Source organism: Apostichopus japonicus, chromosome 15 (genome assembly GCF_037975245.1).
Source record: "Apostichopus japonicus isolate 1M-3 chromosome 15, ASM3797524v1, whole genome shotgun sequence".
NCBI lineage: Eukaryota > Metazoa > Echinodermata > Holothuroidea > Aspidochirotida > Stichopodidae > Apostichopus > Apostichopus japonicus.
In genome coordinates, this window is record NC_092575.1 from 8630457 (window position 1) to 8654252 (window position 23796).

General features: G+C 38.0%; 1 protein-coding gene across 3 annotated transcripts in view; it reads right to left on the reverse strand.

Moving 5' to 3' along the window:
* LOC139980742 (synaptic vesicle 2-related protein-like) overlaps positions 1-23276 on the reverse strand; it is a 54561-nt gene extending 31285 nt beyond the window's left edge. The window contains exons 1-4 of one of the 3 annotated variants that reach the window (XM_071992631.1): positions 23166-23276; positions 22726-22793; positions 11811-11962; positions 10856-10941 (exon numbers count right to left, since the gene is read on the reverse strand). In XM_071992631.1, coding sequence (XP_071848732.1) covers positions 10856-10941; positions 11811-11962; positions 22726-22790 — 303 coding nt within the window. In that variant the 5' untranslated portion in view covers positions 22791-22793; positions 23166-23276. Of the gene's footprint in view, positions 1-10855; positions 10942-11810; positions 11963-16351; positions 16655-22725; positions 22794-23112; positions 23137-23165 lie in introns of those variants that run through there. The other 2 variants (XM_071992630.1, XM_071992632.1) reach the window with 2 other exon arrangements.
* Between the last annotated feature and the right edge of the window lie 520 nt (positions 23277-23796).

A 23796-nucleotide genomic window follows, 5' to 3' on the forward strand; every position in this document is an offset into this window, starting at 1 on the left:
GCGAGTCCTAAGCCTATACATACTTTGAACCGCTTCTCGATTCGGACGTTTTTGTATATTTTCCCAATTATTTATCTTGTCTTTTAGCTAAAGAGTGGTGTCGAAAAAACATCGCTATCACTCCATTACACTGTGTTAATCAAAGCGATCTTCAAAGCAATGAAAATCTAGGGTTACTGTATAAGAGCATCTATTTTCCAAAAAAACCTAGCAGCAACAACAGCAAATTTTCTCAAAACTCCTTAAACTGTTGTATATTTTGGGCATTATGACTGATAGCCAGTGGACAAATGCCCTAAAGGATAATGTAGGGTTTTTTGTTGCCATCTGAATAGTATTGGTTTTTGGACTGGTGCTCTTTAAGTTGTTGTGTTAAGGAACCCAACTTTTACCCGTTGTTGGCCTAGACTACATAGAACTGGCAATAGGCCTAGCCAGGTTTGTTCAATTTGTCCCATATAATCATAAACGTGACGGAAGACGAACATTACTTTTAAGGTCGAGCTATTCCAGACACAGATTGTGCAAACTCACTGCCAAACTAAGACCATTTTACACAATTAATTCCCATTGAGTTTGGTCATGTAGTCAAAAATCTAACTAAGCATCATTTCCTCAACAAAATTACATCCAAACTTTTTTATTTGGCAGTGAATCTCGACAAGTGCAAAATACAAAGGAAAACTTCCAACAGCACTGCTGTGTGTACAACTGAGTACACCATTTTGCATGCAATGTATTAGCGAAAGTAGGCACCTTTATCGACGTAACCTATGGGACTTTGTTCACAAAATTTTACCTGATTCTACGGAAGCCCAAAAAGTAATTTCCAATGGCCAACAGCCTCCTATTCTAATTAGGTACCTGTAGGCGTAATGCAAGTGTAATTTACTAGGAGATACGGTAGATATGAAACAAGGTTTCCACAATTTGGACTCTGGTGACCCCAAATGACCTTTGGCCTCCCCACAAACAATAGGGTTCTTCTACTCAATGTGGTACTCATATACACCAAATATGGCATTGGTCCAAGCTTCCCTTCTTGAGATATCGTGTTTACAAGCGAGTCGTCACCCACACACACACTCTCATGCTGACTGCATAGGTTATGATTATCATCAAAACCAAAAAATGGAACCTGTTGAATGGCAGTGTTCCACTTACACCACACTGTACTCATTTCATACAGGAATTAAAATCCATGACTTATTATAAGCTAGCTTGAGATATCATTTGTGTGACTCATCAACCAAGCGATAATACAGTAGCCTACACAAGAACTTGGTTTTTGGGGCAAGTGAATAAATAATAACTGAATGGGAAGGTATCCTTATCTTAGAATGCTAGGCATATATTTGTCTGTTAAATGCTTTTTTCATTCCTGGATGAAAGTGCATACTACTGCCACATATCTGGCATTTTATGAACCAAAATGCAGTGTACGAATTACCATTTGCGTCAAATGTTCTGGTCAAATACTTCTGACCATACAGTGTTTCTATTACCCACCAATACTGTCCAGCTACTTACTAACACAGCATCACAAAAAAACTTGTGCTTCAGTTTCCTTGGCATGACATTATCCTCCCCTTTCATGTTCTTTGGGCCCACAATATTGTATGCCAAAAATTTACAACTCATGATATACAGTACTGTATCTACAAGCTTTTGAGAAAATGTTTAGCCTGCTCACCATTACTTATCATGTCTATTATTCCATCATTAGTTGGTGAAAATGGGCAGGATGTTACATCATGTTACAGGTAACAATCTTATAAAATTAGCCCACAATAAGATTTGCAAAAACTTGCACAAAATTGTTTACATACTGTACTGTAAAGGTATACCAGCAATTATTTCCTGCTGAGCACATCAAGAAACTTGCAAAACTAGTACCAAACCGAAACCTACTGTATAAGCATTGTAGATCTCAATAGTGGTTCCAGAGCAGTCATTTGGAGTCACCAGAGGTCAAAATGTGGAAAGCTTGTTCATAATCTACCCGTTCTACCGTATCTCCAACTGACCAGCCTATTTGATAACATGTCTCATAAGAATAGGAGAGGTTGCAGGCAATTGGAAATTAGCTTATGGGTAACTGTAGATAGTATCAGCAAATCAGTGACCAAAATGGCATTGAATTAACTGTGTCGCTATTAAATTGGCACTCCATACATACCTGTACATGTGAATAAAAGTTCATATACTGCTTGTATGTACAATGGTAAGGTAAAATCGGGTTCGTTAACACAAAAGCGTGAAGGAAACAATGTTTCGTGTCAGAGTACACTTTAGGTGGCAAAACATCTCTAAATTATTTCTTAAGGCATTTCCTACATGCCATCAGTCATAATTCGCAAAATAAACAACAATTAAGGAGTTTTGAGACAAGTTTGCTGTTCTAGCTGCTAGGATGTTTTGCAAAGATGTCACTCGACACCGGTTGAGAGTGGAAGATAGATGCTTTGTCAACCTTAGATTTTCATTGCGTTAAAGATCACTTTGATTTAGGCAGTGTAATGGAGTAATAGTAATATTTTTGGCACACCATGTACGAATCACGCTAATCGAGTAGTGGTGCAAAGTTGTAATGAGGTACTGTATAGGCTTAGGACTCGCACACACCTAGCTAAGTACTGTATAGAATATGCCTAGTACTAGAGGAGCCCAAATGTAACAGAAGCCAAGCTACCTTCGTAGGTATTTTTGAAGATGCTTTATTTTTACTTGTTTGAGACACTACAGCAGGCCTACTGTAGCTGCTTATTTTTTATTCTGCCACATGTATTACATCGTTCATCACTTACTTTTGGTGGAAAACAGTTCAAAATTCATACTGCACAGAAACATTATTTTCCAATATACAATAACATAGCACCATGTATCTGCCTAAGTGACTAACATTTTGTTTATAGAAAGTATTAATGTTGTAGATCTGTACTATAAGGATTTGAACAGCAGTCATAGTGGTGAGTGAATTTTGCATTTTGGCGAGTAGATTTTTAGTCACAGTCGCCTAATAGCCAATACTTTTAAATATTTCAGTGTCCAGGCCTGAAAACCTTTAAAACATGATTTCTCATAGTAGAAATCATGGATACAGTACTTTCATACATGGTATAGGATTTGTCATATTGAGTACAAGAATCCTGTTGCTTGTGAGGTCAATTATCATTTGAGGTCACTCAGAAAACCTTTTTCCATGATATCTAATGATGTGTGGTGGTCAAAGTTCATTTGGGTTCACTAGGGATCAAATTGTGAAAATGTTTTAAACACGATAGCTCAAGAAGGGAAGATTGCTTGAACTTTAATTTTCCATTACATCACTTTTAAGAAGCTGCTGGCTTAAGTGTATCTATTTACTTAACATTTAACAGTGTGACTGTGTGCATCATAACAGAAGTTCATTGTTTCTTCTGCAGTTTTTCTTTGTTTATCAATTAGATATCAACTAGCATATTGGTTGTTTCTTTAGGACAGGACTTCCTTGTTCTTGGTAAAGTTGCATAATCACTGCTGTGGTAAAATGTTCAAGTTTTCTGGTAGCAATCCCAATCAGGAGATCTCTAAACGATTTGTTACAGAAAGTAACGTTCCCTGATTGGATACTGTATCGTTACTCAAATTTGGCCACTGCCTTTAGATACACAAAGAAATTGCTGGGAATGCCACGTTGATGGAGAGCACCTTTACCTGCCAAGCCATGATGATGTAGACTCAACCAGATTGTAGGAGCAGATTTGGATCCAAAGTCATAAATTTGAAAGTCATTAAAGGTACCCTCTAAGCTAGGATACTTTGTAGAGGGCGGGCCAATTTCATAGGTTTCGGTGGTTCACCGTTACCCACATGGTTCACTGTTGTCATGTAATACTGTATATAAAATGTACTGCTACAGTATGCATACAGTGTACATCCTGTGTGTGTTTGTACGTACTACTGTATATAGCACAGTTTACATGCAGTGTTTAAGCATAACGCACGTACGTTATACTTGGGTCACTACTGTATACATTGTACATGTAATTGAGAATTAATATTGTACAATAGGCTACTTGCAAAGAGGATGGTACTGCTCGTAACATTGATATCATTATAAATTTTTGGCCTGGCTGTCTTTTATTTGTGATCAATCCTGCTTATAATGGTGGATGGTCTTAATGATATTCAGCATATCAATATAAGCATGTCTGAGGGTTCTGGAAAAGAAGGCCGTATCTGGACACTAAATGCGGGTCAGCGGGTGCAAGGCCCAGGCTGCTTTATGGTTGGTCCAGATGTCAAAATCAGTAAGCGAAAACGTGATAGAGAATTGCAGCCATCAAAAGTGTACTTGAGCTGGTGCTACGTAGACTGGGTCTCCAAAATGTTGTGCGGGATCCTGGTAGTCAAGTGAATCCCGGTATTCCGACCCCGGTATTGACTAGTCCCGATCACAGTGCGATGTGTAACTACTACCGATATTGGGAAAACAACCGGTTATTACATTCATTTCGGTATCATTCCCAGGAATCGCGGACATAATGAAAATATCTACGTGTTACTATTTGAAATATAGAAAAGAAAACACGTTTATTTCTGGTTTCAGTGTTCTTAGTTTGAATAATATCTGATCAATTTACGTACTGGCCTAGACCAATGAGGAATCAACTTTTCACGTAGTAATTTGGACCTAGGCTACACCAAATATCGAACGATACTTGGGCTCAGCATGTTACGGGACCTCAAAGTTATTCTGAAATTTTGAAACGATGATTATGAAGGTTACCACGTACAAAATCTTACCCTTATGCATTTCACATCATTTTGGTATTATAATTATAACGATTTAATAAATTTTGAGCCAAAACCACAGGGAGTAAATCTAGTTTAAATCCATCTTCGCCCGGAACTGTATATTATTATAGCCTAGGCTACGGTACTGGTACACACAGTGCAGTACGGTACTTGAGGTTTGATGCTATAATGAAATGGATTCGTTTATTACTGCGGGGGTTCCACGATGTCATTTATAGTTATCTTTTGCTAATTTTAATTTTTAAGAACTTTTGTACGAAAGATGGTTATTGTTCGTATTGAAAGTATATTTTCTGGAGTAAACAACAGCCGATGAACAGTATAATTAATCTGTACTATTCTTATGTATGTAGTTTATAAACCCGTATTGATAGCCCCTATGTTACATTCTTTTTGTCTGAAGTTCCAAACACGTGGTGACTTGTTGATAGTTGAAAACTTTTCATTATGAACTTTTGAACTTGAAGGTTTGCCCTTCATATCCAATATCATGGAATAGTGGGGAACCCCCAATTTCTGTTTGTGTACAGATTACAAGTTTAATCCACGTGCGAACGTGTTAATCCAATATCGTACTTCGAGTATGAATGAAGGATGATGTGGGTTGTTTTTTCCAAGGTTTGTGCTTTTCTTTTTGAAAGTGTATGTTAAAAAACAAAGGGCCTTATATAGCTTGTTATTTTTTATTTCTTGATAACCATGCGTGTAAGAGTATGTACTGTACATAGCCTAGGCTATGCATATTGAATGTATGACTTTGATAGTCTCGTAACTATGTGCTTTGAACCATAGATGAAAGTTGAGGAATATCTTGGTTGTAGTTACGATACCGGGATTCATGTTGCAACACTACAGGTTGTGTGAAATTTGCACTACCGCACAACGCTAACTGGAACAAAGATTGGGGATCTTCAAATTGACCAATGCTACCTTCACAAATTTACTGGCAAACCATACGAGAAGGTACAGTAGGCCTAATTTTGGTAGCGTTACATATTTACTATTTAGGCTACAGTACTGGTTACCGGCCGAAGTGTTTGGTCTACTGTAGTGTAGGCTTCCTTGTTATATTGTTCATTAGAACGATGCTAGGCCTTCTTGCCAGTAGGTAGGTCGACAAACTAAGGCAGTAATCAAATAACATTGCAGCTAGGTCTACAGTTCTGTCTGGTATCTGCAGTTTACTAGGATTGTATATGACTTAAATGATTTAGAACATTAGACACATTTATTCGCTTACAGTATTGTATCATGTAATAACATAGACTTATATTGCTATTATATGAGGCTAATACAGTCACAGGAGGTCTGTAAATGCGAGGGACCCAAAATCTGCTCAAATTTCACAGGTTAATGATTCCAATAGTACTTTTTCATGCTCCTTATCTCTGAAAAATAAAGACATGTACCAGTGTGTGAGCTGTATTTCTAGTTTAACATAAGAGGGGGGGCATCATTTAGGGGTCTACTTTCTTCCAGATTTGATAGTTATTACAATGAGTGCAAATTACAATCTCAGTGAATAAACAAACATAGCATTTGTGCTGGCTCCAACCCAGTTCCCTTGGCTATGCACCTGAATGCCTCTTTTCAATTAAAATCAAATGAATCATACCATTGAAAAATCATTTTAATTCAATCTTCAACAACAACATGTACATCTTTGTAAAACATTCGTTTCACACAAAGCCATAAATATATGTATTTTTTCGTTTTTATTTCACATTACGGATGTACAGTACTGTACATGCTCGAGAGGAGCAGTCCAGCACAGCGTAGTGTTATGATATGATGGATGTTTTGCAAGCAGATATAAGGGTTGGAACTGGAAGTGTTCGTGTTGGATTGTTTCATTAATAAATGTGTGCTTCTTTTTTTTTATTATGTAAGATGATTGCCATTCTCTCTTGTTCTCCAGTGAGAGATGTGGATTTGCATAATGAAAGTTAATACTAAAGAAAAGGACAATTTTAGAAGAGCTGATGTCATAGCAGTTCCACAGGCTTGTTTAAAAATCATACATCAAGGACTCAAGTGTGGCCAATGGAAGTAAGAAGTATCCAAAATGTAGATATCACTAGCCTTCAAGCAATTCATCAAACTGGACCAAAACATACACCAACAAGAAGGGTTGAAGAGGTACTCTAACTTGCAGCTACAGTATTAGGTGATAAAACAGCATCATTCTGTGCTCTCATGGGGTTACCCAGTGGCAGATGGAGATAGGGCAGTGGTTAATATGTTTGAAATGCAGGGAACATAACATTATAGGGTCTTTTGAAGTTTTGACAAAGTTTCTTTTTAATATAAAGCTGCAATACTTTACTTTCCAAATAGGTCTCAGACATTCTAAATGGAAGCATAAGATGACTGAATGTCCCAGTAAGGTAAATTTCCTCCAAGGTGGTAATAAAAATAGTTTCAAAACTTCGACCAAAGGTAACAATATTTGAAAATCTGGTATATTTGGAGCAAATACAGCATACCTGGTCCAGAGTTGCCGTGGAAGCCGTATTATTTTTGTAGTTTTTTCGTTAGGACGGCTGGAGGAGTCCAGTTTACCCCAGTGTCGAAGGTCATTCATCTATTTGGATGTTTGCTCCCCCACCCCTCCCTCGGATTGGTACTCCCACCGCCTCATTCTAGCAAAATGGTTACGCACTCACACACCTCACACACAAAGGCCTTTATCTTACCAGGGAGTCTTACCCATATCTAATCCCCCTATACAGCAGAAAACAGAACACATGATATGAAGCCTCAACTAAGTGACAGCTGCCACAGCCTCTAGTCAAGTTGTCGGTGTGACCAATTTATCTGCAGCTGAACTAATGTGAGAAGTTCTCAGATGACCTATCCATTCATTACCTAGTGCAAATCGTTCTTTCAGTACTGTTGTTTCCCTGTTCAATAAACCATTTGAATAGGTGTTTCTCTGCAGATACCGTGCCTATCTATTTGGCTACCGTAAATTAGAAATATCCACACTGTGCTGGCCATTTATCACTCTTAGTTTGATTTTTTCATGTGGATTGCCAGCAACAAAACTTAAAAAGTGTGTACAGTTAGTTTATTACTATTTATCTATCAAAAAGTTACTTTTAAAGTAATGGACGAGAGCAATTTATCACAAAGTAGCAATGCAATTATTTCAAGTGCAGCAGATCCCTTAGTCTGTAGCTGTCTAACGACATGCCAGCGAAAATCAGGAAAAAGTGCTTGCTCCCACCCAATGGAGGATTTTATTTTCTCTGAAAAATGTATTGTTTCATAGCCAAAGAAAAATTGCATACAACTAGCACCATCGTGAACAAGTGGAAGTTTCTCGCACATAACACACACTACGATTACACAGTAGGCCTTTAGGATACGCAGAACTGAGATACGGATTGGAATCTCAGACACCAGAGAACTTTGTGGTAACAGTACCCAGATCCATATGCTGTTTATAGCTAAAGATGAGAATGCCAAATTAAAGGAAAGAATCTGTTGCCACTATACCAGAGGGCGGCATTGATTTTATAATAAATCGGGGAATACGTTGAGACAAGATTTGCCGACAGAATACCTTTCAGAGTGGAGTATATAATCTTGATAATCTTAATCCAATCTTTCGGAATCCCATTTTAGTGTAGAAATTGGATATATCTGGTAATAAAATTTAAATGTTAATCTAGGACTGTTCCTGAAACTGACCACCGGCACAGTGGACTGTACACAGAAGCATTGCTCTCTGCTACAAAAGGAACCCTTCAATACTATATTCACTCCTCGTTGTTACATTGGGAGATTTATCACTGTTTACGGGGTAGCTTTTAAAGAATCAGCTGATCCTGCAACTGTTCTAATTGGAGGCTATCTCAATGGACACTTACTTTACTCCACTATATTTATAACTTGTGGAACTGCAATACATTTCCCAGTTCTTTTGCATGGACCTCAAGTTTGAAACTTTGGAGGAACCCTAACCCTGGAATCTAACCTAACATTACAGTGCCTACAGAACAACAAATCTAATTTCGGTTGACCCAATGGACTTTCATTTATTTTACCCTCTGTGTGTTTATATTGTGTGAAGATTTGTTTGCCTGTGTGTGTGGTCGAGTGTGAATGGGAAAGTGGCCACCGGTTAGTAGCAAAACTGTAAGTTATATCATTCCTTTCTTTTTCTGTGACTCCTGACCCCTCAGTATCAATCCTCTCCTACCCATGTCACTATAAGTATGTAATATTGCTAATGGTATTGGACCTTTCAGATATACATGAATCTGTTTCTGTTGAAATCTAGTGCTTGAATATACAGTAATTCACTATATAGTGAACTTAGCTAGCTAGCTAGCTAGCTACAGTTTCTTTGTATTATTTTTGAAGTGTTCATCTGTCTTCATACTGATGGAACACTGGGTATTATAACCTCCTATCAAACCCAAAGGGTGAAACATCCCTTACAATTAAACTGATTTGCATTTATATACAAAACGTACAGTAGGCCTACGTGTTTTCCACCTCTATCAGGGCTGCATTGTTGTTTCATATGTAAGACTGCCGGCTAATCACTGAAGGATGAAGGCTGCATTTATGCATGTTGCCCTTTTCTCCACAACTTAAGCATCTATACTTTTGTTTTGTGAATAATTTTTAGTTCTTAAATGAGATACTTATATTAAACAACAGTACTACATTTTATAGCATATGTTTAATTTCAGTATAAACATATGAACACAAACACCAAGGGAATGTGAATTTAAAGGTTTATCTTCTGGTGGCATCCACAGACATCCAACACATAGAAGCTACTTCGGCTTTTCGCTTGCAGCAAATTAAAGATGAACAGCTCACCCAAAACCATCAACATTCACCACTATTTTGGGGAGTTTCAACACTATAGGCAAGGAGGTACCCAACTGATTTGCCATATTGTACAAAATTCTGAATATTAAAAATAATATAAATACACAGAAATGTCGGCCATTTCTAATGCAATGTGTACCAAGATGGAACCCAAATAACGGAATCTTGAACAAAATAAAAACTTGGTTCCACGAAACAGTTTGTTGTTTGATCTGCACTGGTAGGACGTACAGTAATAACACATAATAATAACAGAACCCATGTATGCAGTTTTCAAGGTTCCGGTTAATTGCACAAATATACAACCTGTAGGGTGTAACCATAGTTTCAAGATCAGTATTTGGTTGCTGCTATACCTACAGGCTTAAATGCATCTGTCATTTTTCGCACATAACACACACTACGATTACACAGATTACACAAATGTAACTATATACTCGTACCGTTCACTTTTTTTACCCAATTCCACAGAGGCAACGTCTGTAAACACCTGTTAATTCATTGCAATGGAAGGAAATGACACAATTTTGCAAGCTACATTAGTACAACTAAACGAAAGATACTATTCAAGAGAAGAAACCTAACACAGGCTAGCCACAAAAGTGAATGTGGTCCTAGGCCTAACGGTCGTAAACAAAACAGAGAGATTTGATTGGCACATGATCTGTTGGACAGGGCTTGCAGATTTGATTGAAGTTTGTAGAATCAACCGATTATAAATTATTATTATTATTAAAAAGATTATAAATCTGGCAAATTTGATGAAGCTCAAAATGTTTAACGACGGATAACTCAATAACAATAATGAATATTAATATGAAAATTGCATAGAATGGTGTCATTTTCACTGAGCTTTTAGGGCAGAAAGCTGGAAAGGTTGAAGTTAAATTTGGCAACACACATTGAGACTTAACTTCATATATTCAGACCCCCACAGATTTGTTTCTATATTCTATAACTGTTGCAATGAAGTAAAGCAGCTGTGTGTTACAAATTTGGAATTGTGTTGAATGTTTCATGGACGTGTTTTTACTTTGTATTTCTAACTTATTCTTAAATCGGATGCCAGAACGTGTTGTTTGCAATAATACCATCATGACTGCATACAGTATATTAACAATTTTCATGGAGATAGAAAAGGCCAAGAATACACTAACCTGTATAGTTTGGCCACAATATGAAAAGCAAGTAGACTAAAGCTTACCCAGCAGAATCCAGTAAGGAGAGAGAGCATAACCTGGAACTGACCAAATCCAATGGCCTCCACTGCCTGCTCAACGCTAAATTCATCTGTAGAGGAAACAATCCCATGCTAATTTCATGTTTTACCAAAACACACACATAAGACAGTTTACAGGATGATCAACTTGATCAAAGGATGTTTCATAATTTAAAAGTAGTAATTACATAGCAACAAATCTTCAAAACCCACAAGCTCCCACGCTGGGTATGTCCAAGCGACTATACTCGACTGTCTCAGCTCTACTGTTGCACTTCTACAGTGTAGCCTATCAACTGATAACATTTAGTACTGAGACCACATTGAAGCTCTTTCAGGTCAACACTCATCACTCATTCCTTCCAGATCTACCCCAACCGTGACGTTGTCTCCCTGGGCACCAACAGGGAAGGTGGTGGGACGGAAGATCAATAACCATGGTCTTATTAAATTACACAAGGCTGACTGAGACCTTCACAACTGATGCAAGTGCAAAAAAGTGCAAACTAACAATAGACGCATGTAACAACTTAGACAATAATCAGGTTAGTGATATTGTGCAGCATAAACGCATCTGGAAAGGCCATGTTAATATCTCCTGTTGTGACCTGCTTGAACCAGGTAGCAATTTTGACTGTTGGTCTCTTGGCTTCCCGTTCCCATCACCGATATGAAACTAAACCATCTTGTTCCTTTTTAGGTATTGTGTTTAAGAGTATCACATACAAATGCACATATGCACACATCATCTGATTACTTTGGCCTTCAGCAATTGTTCAAATAGTTAGCAAATGTCTCTTTCCATTCAGCACACACCTGGTCACATTATGCTGTGTGAAGTTACAAGTTAAAATATCAGTTTGAAAGGAGACACACAAACAGGTATTACTTACAACTTATCAGAAAGATAAAATAATATTTCAACTCATTTTTGACCAACCTTCACAAACATCTCGTGCAGCATCCTCATGTAACACATAGGGTTGCTTCTTCACTTCTCTACCACCCAGGCCAAGATCAACTTCTTCTAGTTTATCTCTCTCATTTGGTCGTGGTTCAGCAGTTTCATCCTTAGACACAAACTTCACCATCCTGTGAAATCAAACGGGTACACTGAATGAACAACATAAATAGAACATGATGAAATATCACCATTTGTTGGAAAACAGAATGGCAGCCTGAAAGGCTTATTTTACAACACTAAGCAGCTTCATGACTGGTGGCTATCCAATTTACACTTTAAGCTCATTTTGAAATTTTACAATGTGGTATTTCCATTGCAGATGGGAAACTGTGGATTTCTTCTGGATGAAAATCCCACCATATTTTGTCCAGCTAGGGATCAAACCTACGACCATTGCTTCTTTTGCCAAGGTCTTTATCCACTTGACCATAGCACTGGTTAGCTAGGTAGTGTGCAGGGAATAATTTATCCAGAATCGCATTGCAAAATAATCAAATTGAAAAAAAATGAACACAAAGAATGCAACTATTTGTAACGTTACTTTACCCTGCATAGACATAGCAAAGTTTTTGGTACAGGCAATGAGTGCACTCAAATAAAATAACGTTAGGCCTTGTTGTCACATACAGTAGGTTCGACAACACTCACTCATTGTACGAAGATGCACTTCAATTGTTTCTGAGAATATCACGTAACATTTGAATCATTGTTTGATCAGAAAATGTTATGAGTTGAGACAATCAATGAATTTTGTGGGAAGCTAACATCTCTGATTCTGAATAGGATATATTTCACCTCACAGTATATTTCTTCTCTCCTGTTAGGTATTCGCTACTTTCCATATACTTATCTCCGGAAATTGCTTCAGATGGGGATTTCCCGGTTTGTAATCCAACAGATCGTGATTGCGCAATCACCACACCATTTCGGTTCTGTGTACCTGGCCCAATGAGACTAATTCATTATAACGTTTGACATGTGTTGTGTCAAGACCTGCGTAGACATTTGCATATAAAAGCCGAAGGATGTCAAATTAGGGCGTTGTTATCAATCATCCAGCTTGAGCCATTATGAGGAATAGCCTAGGCTAATTGTGCATTAATTGTTCATAGTGCGTACGAGAAAACTATTTCCCAGGGACTGTCTCTCAAAAATAAAGAGAGATGAAAAGACGCAGGAGCCCTTTCGAAACAGAAAGGACCGAAGCGAAAAGCAGGTTGTTTCCGATCATTTGTTTTCGGAGCTACTACTACCAGTCAACTAACTGATGGTAATTCTCTGGCCTTATCGGAGGTTACCGTACCAATCCAATAATCATCCTACAAATATGGAATAACTCAGCGACGCCAGTCTGAAGGAGTCTTCAGGACGCAAGCGGAAAAAGCATGATTATTATCTTACCTTCTTGTACAGTAAATGCATTTTTGAAAGTTATGCAAAAGCAAAAGTTAACACTTCTACATTATTAAATGCGTCCTGTTAACTACTGCTTTAGTACCCTGTCAAAGCGCATTGACGCTTATATTAAAATTCTATAAATTTTGGCTTCCCAAGGGCTTCCCAAGGGAGCCGTGTCTCATAGTATATCATACTGGGACTCACTTGATTGTCCAACTTCCATGTTGCATGGCAGAATTCCGACAGCTGTCACTAACAGCTCTCAGATGAGTTGCTACTTTAAAATGTGCATTCATTCATAAATGCAATTGGTGTTCAATCGGGATGTAAGCTTATTTTACGGGCCGCAAACTTTTCAGGGGCTTGCTTCCCTGAGACGCAAACTTTTTTTCTCTAGTAACATTACAGTCATACATGTAAAGCAATAGACCTAACATGTTCTGATTGCCTAACATGTTCTATCTCATTGTAGGAACTCCCAAAATATGCACACATAATAGTTTACTATGTTATTACTTCGTAAATCTGGTCAGTGACATTGATTGCTAATATCTAGTATGGTTTGAACTTTGAGGTTGTCAAGACATCATTTTTAAAGTGTTAGGCTAGTTACAAATCATAGTGACTGCAACAATCAATCTCTTATTTCAATTTTTTTCATTGATGAAATATCATATTGGTACCTGGCCTAACTCTATTAATAGATAGTTAATGCTCAGAATATGGCATTATTTTAGTAAGAAAGGTAAATTTATCTTGCAGTTCCTGCAACAAATTTTCCGTCTTGTGTTTAGCATGGGTGGTGAATGTGAGTGCCTTATACTCCACCAAGGCTAAGCTAGCATATTTGTGTCACCGGGGAATATATTAAGCATAATATGGCATTCTATACAACTTTCAGCTTCCACAGTGGATTCTTTCTGTACCGTCTGTACACATTCTCAAGTTAAGCTAGGTTACATGTGCAGGTACTCTAGCAATTTATGTCAATAAGACTGAGTTGACATGGTGCTCGAATTCCTACACGTTTATAAAGGAGACATAACTAGTCTACTTTTTCCCGAGTGTTCAATCTGGTTCCCTGGCCTCTTGGTAACTTGAGACACCTCATTCAATATCACTATTAAACCCTAAAACAACAAGTTAAAATAGTACGTAATTCAATACTACATAATGTATTTAAAATTAGCAAGGTACATGTACAGAGTAAGCCACTTAACCCTGGAACCCTGAACTTTATTTAAACGATGATTGTTAAATAATACCAAATTAGTTCGTTGCATATTACGCTTTATTTTTACAAGCTAAATTTGGCTCAAATATAGTGCACCACTTGCAATGCAGGGTAGGAATCTAGATTTGGCTCTGGGGGGCTATTTTGGAAAATGAAAGTTAAAATCGCCCCCCCCCCCTAAATGTAATTACGAGGGCTTTTTTAAGGTTTAAGGGGCGCTTTTCCAAAGTTCAATATGCTGTTTACGGAAAAGGTTGTAAGCATTCATCAGGATCAAGTAAGCACAATTACCCTCTTCCTAGTTAGCTGCGACCGTATAGCAAATTCATTGAAAGTTTAATTGCCAAAATTTGCGATCGTTAAATAGCAAATAACGTGGATCCACCGAAAATATGACGAAAAACCAATAACCCATCAACTGAAATAAAAACACAGGTTTACTTCTACTGTAGGTGCCCATTCCTTTAATCATGTATTTTTTGGTGTGTGGATAATATCACCAACCACCAAATACGAAACCATTATACCGCTGAGAAGTAATTTAAGTTAAAACCTTCAATCCATGGCCACAGCAACTGTGTACGTAAAATGACATAGCACATACCTACCAAACAACTGCCGATTTCCAGCAATTTTTTTTTTTTTTTGCAAACTGATGGTTAGGCTACATTTCCCATTGACTAAGTGTGGTTGTCAGGCTAACATGTTGTCAAAGATTGCAGTTTTTCTTGGATATTTTTATTTTTTATTTGCGACACAACTTGAGCGAATAAACAGATGGCTAGATTAGAATTCCATGTTGACTTAGTTTGAAGTTAGGCTACCATGTAGTTATCGTCGCTAGTACTGAAATTGCTAAGTGGAGGCCGTCATTGCAAGTGACTACGCGAGAAGTTCACGGTGATTGTGCACGACCCTTCCGCACTGCTTCAAATTTGATCAAATGTGATGCGGGATTGTGAGAACTGTTGGTGCGATTCGCGCTGCTACTGCAAACCCTAGCTAAAGCAAAATGCATGTCACAATTAAATTTACACAGACACCTGATATTACGAGGACGATTTTCTTATATTTCTTTTTGCCCTCGCAATTTCGGAGGGCTTTTTTCTTAGCACTTGCTAGCGCGAATCGCCCGTCGCCCCCACTTATTTCTGACCCTGTTGAAATGTAATGTAAGGTAGGCTATGCAGATATTTTATTTAGTACACTGGTATTGCGAACCATCGTAGTGTAGGCAATGCATCAGTGCACGTGCACGTTAAGTTATATGATTTAGCATTACAACATTCCAGCTTAATCTACGTAACTGTATAGAAAAACAGCGCTATGGTAAAGTTAACGATCGCTAATTAAACATTTTGATTTTCAGAGTTTACAACCTGCGTCCTGGGTTACCTGCCTTCTTGCCTCAGTACACAAAACACTTTACTGTATATGATTATCAATAAACCAACAGAAGACTCAACATATAATTTTGTTATTATGTTATTTTTTTCTCTTTTGGTAGTTTCAAAGGAATAGTGGAAAATGAGACGGAATAGTGTTTTTTCAAATCCACTATTAATTCCGCTGGAATAGTGGTATTTGGTAAATATTCTAAATTTCGACACCTGAGTTGGCAAAAATCCTACTACTAGATATAAACCAGTTGCGTTAGTGCCACAGTTCCATTATCAACTATCTGTTAGGTTATTCCAACCACCACATCGTTATACTGATTTATGAAGTGTTGTCAACGTTTGTCTTGTTTTGGCATAATTAAAATAAGCCTAACGGCCTAGGCGGTCTAACTCTAAGGCTACTACTACTAGTACTATAGCTTAGGCATAAGTTATGCCTGACTTAGGCTGGGCCTATGACTTGAGTATGACATGCTAAAACATACCGATCAAGAGTTCTTTCCATTGTGCTACAAGCTATAATTTGAGCACTGTGGCTTCAAGCTTGCCCTGTTGCTTTCAATATTACTGGTGTCAATATCGCAATGTTAATATGCTACCTAGTATACTTTGGTCACTAAGTATACTTTGGTCACTTCTCTCATATATTTTGATGATTTTACGTCGTATTCAAGTTCACTAAACTGTGCAGTTTTCATACTTGGCCCTGCTAGTACTAGTATATTACTACTGTGCTTCATTGTATGATATGTTCATACCACTGATCTGTACACTACCAGTGGTTCATACCAACAACAACAAAAATTTCTGTGATATTAACCTGTACGAAAAACGAACTTTATGGCGCGCCTTTTGTGCCAAGTTAATTATGCTGTTAAGTGGGCAGAAAAGGCGCGTCCCTGACTTGTTATGACGTTCAGAAAAAAAAACAAAAAACTATGATACATCTGTGGGCCAAGTATTACTACAAGCAAGGTCCTTTATTGTTCTTAAAGTCCCGGTCACACTATACCGATTTTGTATCGGAATACTATCCGATTTTCCCGGAGGAATCGAAACAGCCAGTTTTTCGTTCGGGTCTTCTAGCCACAGTGATAAAGGATCTGATTTGCTATCTGTTGAGCCATTCCGATGTGGAATAGCCCTTTCCTAACTTTTGATATTGACTCCGTTTCCTTTTATCGGATAGCTATCCGATCTCTCTTCCGATTTTTATCGTTTTTCGATGTGACGTCACTTCAGAATGTAGTCCGTTCCAAAACCCCTCAGATTTGGAGTAGGTATTCGAATATTCCACTGCATTCATTACATTCACTACCACAAACCTCACTCTTCGGCCTAAAATCGGAAAATCGGACGGTATTCCGATAAAATATCGCTGCAGTGTGACCGGCATTTAAGACAATGTATATACAAGCTAAGGGCGTCATGTACATATATACACACACGCACCCACCCCCCCCCCTCCTCCAACACACACACACACGCACACACGCCGACGTGAATGCATTGCCATTTTCAGATGTCTGCCTTCGGTATCAGAACCAAAAATTATGACATATGCAAGTGTGGTATCTCGAAGATTCAACTATTTTCTGCGATCTGATTGAAAAAAAAATCGGAACAATCATCTTAAGGGCCAATTTATCCAATTCTTCATTTCGACAAATTTTATGCAAACTTTTAAAATGTTAACTTTTTTCCATTTGTACTAGGACTATTTGAACAATTTCAATGACAACTTAATGTGTTACTTCTCGTCATTTCAGTAAGGCAGCTAAAAGTTCCACCAAGATAAGTATTTCTTCCTCCCCACCCCCCCCCCCCCCCCAATAAGTTGATATTCTCTAGAATTTTTGACTTCTCATATCGAAAGTTGTCTGACGTTTTTATCTGAAAATCTAGTATATACATTTGTAACATAACGGCTTGTAATTTTTAACAGCCCGAATTAACAGCCCTGCATGTAGACCATATCATCAGCAAGCAGCTCATGAGATACCCTTCGTTTTGTCACTCGATCGGACCGCGGTGCTGACGTTTAGATAACAAATCAGTTTGAATGTAATAATATATTGGGCTCATAAAGGAAATTTTAACTTAAATGAGAAGTGAGAATGTTTGGTATTTTGTCGACTGCTATCCGTTTTGGCCGGTAATTGCGCAAATTTCGTAAATGAAGCCGCTTATTACCTGACAAGATCGTCTATAGAGAGGATGTACATGTAGATATTTTTTTTTTTCTTGATTGACTGTAGTGACTGGCCGAGCAACGTTTTAAACATATACCAACATGACGGTAACAATTTGTTCTATACTAACAACTCTTTACTCAGATGTGTTTGAAATACTTTCCATTGTGTTTATTGTTCTTGGCTGTGATCACAGTACAGTGGTCCGGTTACGTTTATTTGTCTCATACGGACATATTATCATCTCTACATAATTCGACGAAATTGACATATATCCATTTGAAAGGTAAAACAATGTATGGCTAGTGCGGGACTCGTACCAATAGCCTCTTGATAACAAGCCCAGTATTCTATACCAACCGAGCTGTCCAGCCGTTAGTTGGTGAAAATTTGTTTGCTGGAAGCGCCAGTCTGAAGCCACAGTGACGTGCATACCGTGTAGCCAGGGATCACGCCCCATTTCCATTCGATACAACCCAGAAAGAGACAGGGAACGGATTTGAAGAGAATTCGTTTTTTTTTTTTATGGTTAGAAATTAATCATACCGTAAATTGGTAAAACTGTGATTCTGTAAATCGGGTCAAGTACAAATTTCTTTTACATGTAGGCCTATTTTTACGGAATGCGAGAGGTTTGAGTATTAGCACAAACGCACTAATATCATAGTGACAAACGAACGAACTTCTCAACTTCCGTATATGCATCACTGAAGGGATATAGTCTGATGATCATAGACGGCGTTACACATACCTTAAAGAGGAAAGTGTACCACACTGTTTGTTGAAGCCCTGTCTCACTATCTTGAGATTAATTTGGATCGAAGGCATGTAACCTGTTTTGACTGGCATATAGCCTTCCTTTCTCAAAGACGTTGATCAGTTGGAGTTCCGTGATATCGTCATGGAATATGTTTTTCTTGTTAAATATATAAGTCGTCGACTTTTGTCGGAGTGTATTTTAACTGTATTTTTGTGTTGTGCGTTGTTGTTATCATTGTGGAATATAGCAAGATGACATGGATTGATCACGAACAGTTAGAAACAGATTTGAAACTTGTCGTTGAAAAACTGCTTACACCAGACTACGTTGCCGACCAATTGTCACTGATTTCAACAAGGGATTAGCTGAATTGTTGGATAGACCACCCCATAGGTCCGTGAAAATGTGACCAAGAAAGAAAACCCTTTAGTGGTAACGGAAGACTAATTGCTTTCGCTAAAACGGTCGGTCAGGAAAGTTGAGTAAACATGGCGAAAATCTCCAAATGACGATGATAAATCCAGTTTCAATACCCTCCAACATGAATATCATAGGCGTGGTAAGGCATGCATCAATATGACTATTGCTGATTGTGGTCGTGATACTATTAAGTTGTTCAAATTGGGAGAAAACAATATAGTCCACTGCCGGAGAGTGAGTGATAGCAGAGTTTCGCTAGCGAATCACTTAATGAGTAAAATCCACACAATCAAAGACAAACCTCAAAGAATTGCAATTGTTCAATGTTCCCTTCAAAGGCTGTGAACATCTGACAACGTTCAAGCCATTCAGTTAGTCTCAGGTAGGCCTACTGACACTGATCCAACGGGCAAAATGGACCTACTGTCCCATTGAACCCTTTCCCACGGATTTACTTAATGCTCATGTCGATGGGCAACTTCCTATTTTAACAGCGATTGTGAATGACTAATGGATCATTTTCTTCTTTATGAAAAGCAGCTAATGGTTGGCCCCTCTTGAAGGAACCCGGTCTTGATGCGGTTGTCAGGAATTATAGTCCCGTGAATAACTTACCGCGTTTATGTCCAAAATTGTAGAAAGGGGGCGCTGTCACATATTGAATGAGCACACAATGAATGAAAATGTGTTGCCTGACTACATTAGTGTCTATAGATAATTATACAGTGCTGTATCAGCACTGATTAAGCAAATGGTTACGCCTTTGGTTGCCTCGACCTCTCAGCAGCCTTCGACATGGTTGACATTACAGTACCCTTAATTAAGTGTTCTTGAGAACCAGTTTTGAATAAAGGGGGAAGGCTTTAGACTGGTTTCGCAACTACCTAAACGGGAGGAATACGAAAGTGAGGATGAGACAGTCGTATTCTGAGGAAATGGAGCTTCCTTTTTCTGTTCTGCAAGGGAACTGCGTGGGCCCGGTGTCTAATTAGATATTTAATTTTGCATGACTATATTTAATTTGCATGACTACATTACTGACAACCTTCAAAAGAGGGTGTGGCGTTATCTCTATGATTGGGTATAATATGTGGATGATCACTCCTACAACAGTTCCATAAAATCATCAAGTACATCAGAAGAGGGTTAACGTATTGGAAATGCTTGAGGACTGTGCAAAAAAATCAATTATTTGGCCCTAGCAATCTCTCTCGAGAGAGAGAGATTGCTGGGGCAAAAAAATCAATTATTTGGCCCCAGCAATCTCTCGAGAGAGAGAGATGGCTGGGGCCAAATAATTGAATAGACACTCCTCCTGCGAGAACGAGTGTTACAACATTAAAGTCGTCCACTTTTGTCGAACTGTATAGTTATACATATATTATGCGTTAGTGTTATCGGAAGCAGGACACTTCGCCCAACAACCATTTCGCCTAACTGCCATTTCGCCCAACCTTACCATTTCGCCCAACCAGCCTGGTCATTTCGCCCAACCAGCCTGGTCATTTCGCCCAACCAGCCTGGTCATTTCGCCCAACCTTGATTAAATATGATACTTCAAAAGGAAACGTTCGGGAATTGTTAACGTTACGGGATACGAACCGAGTATTAAGGAAACATCAAGTCGTGGTTAAATTGATTACATATGTGATTACATGTGGTTACATTGATAAAGCGGTTACATTGATTAAATATACTACTTCAATGTTACAGACGGGTTTTATATATTTTTTTCAATTTAATAAGGAAACGTTCGGGAATTGTTAGTCAGTAGGATGGATCAGTGTTTTAGGGATTAGGTTTTTGTGAAGACCGATTCCCCTGTGTTTGTATAATAATATAACTTCCATTGTATGCGTAAACGCCTAAAGTAGTGTAATCCTCCCATTATACCCGAAATAACTGCTCAGACTCCGATCGATATCGAGCGGACCTCGCTTTTTTATTTACCTATTACGAAGTAACCTAACCCAAAATAAATCAAATTGAACTAGTGGAATAGAAAAAGTAATATTATTCTGACTGAATATTAGTAAAAATAAGGTTGGGCGAAATGACCAACACGGGTGGGCGAAATGACCATGCTGGTTGGGCGAAATGACTATGATGGTTGGGCGAAATGACCATGCTGGTTGGGCGAAATGACCAGGCTGGTTGGGCGAAATGACCAGGCTGGTTGGGCGAAATGGTTGTTGGGCGAAGTGACTAGAAAGCGTGTTATCTATGTTAAGTGTGTTTACCCTCGAGAATTTGCGTTACACTGTTACCCTTCATATATACTCTGTTGTCTAAGCAATGTGGGTTATAAGTACTGTAGCCTGCTGAGAAAGTTTCATGCCTGTAATATGAAAATAAAGTTCTGTACAAAAAGAACTCAGTTGCCAGAGTCCCCTCTCGCCAGTTAACCTATAAGATCCAATACCTCGCCAACACTTCAAACCCTATATATACTTTTGTAATATAAGCTTGTTGCTTTATCTTTCAAATGAGATGCACTTTCATGATTTACTAACTGTCCATACATGTTCTTTGTATTATTACAATATCATCAAAATTAATGTTATTTTCATGTGTGAATATATGATTCAAATATGGTAGCAAAACTTTATCAAAATTCATTTTCCAACTACACAAAAATGCAATGATAATGTGGGTTGTCACTTAACATGCAGAAAGTTCACAGCCACCGAAACATCCATGTGGGCAAGAATGGAAGAAATGAAACAGGGTGGAGGGATACGCCATAGGAGTGAATGACCGGACTTGACTCAATGACTAAGTCTCTTGCTGTTTGGTTATTTTCCATTGTTCCCTTCAATAACTATTTCATAATTATTCATTTTGTTTAAACAACAAGTATTTTCCTAAGTGGATAAATGATTTGTACATTATAGGGAAAAGGAAAATATATTTTCAAAATCATTTGCCATGATTACATCATTAACTCTGTAGTTGCAATGTGCTTTAAAAAAATCAGCGACTTAGAGTAAACATGCAGAAACTTAACATTTAGTTAAAAATTGACTTCAGCCACCGGGATATCCTTCAATAACTTAATATTATGTACTGAGTAGCACAGACTAGGAACAAGTTTTGGAGATCAAAGTACTAGTATCAGGTACAATATGTTGAAATCTGAGTCCCCGGTACAAGCATGTTGTCATCCGTGTGAGCACTTTTCATTCATTTAATATAGAAGAAGCTTTGTCATTAATAATGCAGTAATAATACATACAACCGACACACAATAGTATACACTATACACTACTAAAGTCGAGACACTAGGACAATGTAACGCTCAACGACTGTTTTTCGTTAACCGCTGGGGCAACAAATGGATGTGAAAGTATTTCTGATTAACTTTTGTAGTTAAAGTCACCAACTTTACATCGATTTGCCATTTACATCGAATGCTGTTTATGTAGTGGCATATCGATGGATAAGGAAGGTATAGTCCTGTATATTGCTTGAGTGAACTGCTACTTACGGAATTGTCCCCGTTACTTCACATTCACCTCCAATGTGACTATCCAAGAAGTTTGGATGCTGCATTTTCTATGAAAAAAGAATAAAGGGTCAGAGGTAGACTAAGATGCATATGTAATTTAAATATGTGTTTAGTATACAGTGCAATGACAGTATATTGAACTTACACTTGAACATCTTTGTATGGTACTATGCCAAATAAGCTAAAATCTCACGATAACATTTCTACTGATCTTGCAAGGACTATGCCTATTCGTACGTAGTAGACAACAAAGTAAAGGGACGAGTACAGTCAATGAATTTATTTGCTATCAAGGAGGAATAAATTCTTACTGCGATTCAATAGTACTGAGAAATCGCTATGGCATCGTAAAGTAGGCCTACCTACCTCCTCCATGTAAGTGAATATATTTACACAACAGAGCAGGAACACGCATTTACCTCTTTTATTTTACCCACTTTATCACTGTTCAAATCGTGAGCGTTACTGAATAATCCAACAGAGAGCCTTGTTCTTTCAGTCGATGGAATATACAGATCTGATCCTTACAACGTGAACTCACATCGTGCACAATATTGCTTCGGCGACGCAGCTATCTACAGAAGACAATTCACGTGTGGGTCAATCGACAATTCAAAAGGTAACTTTATAATGTAACCTCGTTGGTTAACTTCATATCACCCTCAATTTGCATGAAAAGCTATCACGAGAATTCTAGATCTAGTGATTTGTTTCAATCGCGTTAAATCTCGACATAACTGAGGCGTAAATTTTGAAGTGAACAATTAATTATACCAACCTTTGGTAACATTGAATTTTAAACAACACCTCCCATAAGCTTACAAAGGTCTGCAACAATCTTAATTAAATGAGCATGTAGAAGGAGGAAAATCAATTTAGAGATTCGCCTTGCGACTAACGACTATATATCACTGGCACTGTTATGATGATATAATAAGCGTCCTTGCTGAGTACCCGCTGCAGCAATATGTGATCAAGAATTAGAGAGGTTTCGGAAGGTTCCTTTGTACGACGAGAAACAGCATTTGGGGAAAAAGAAACTCACCAAGC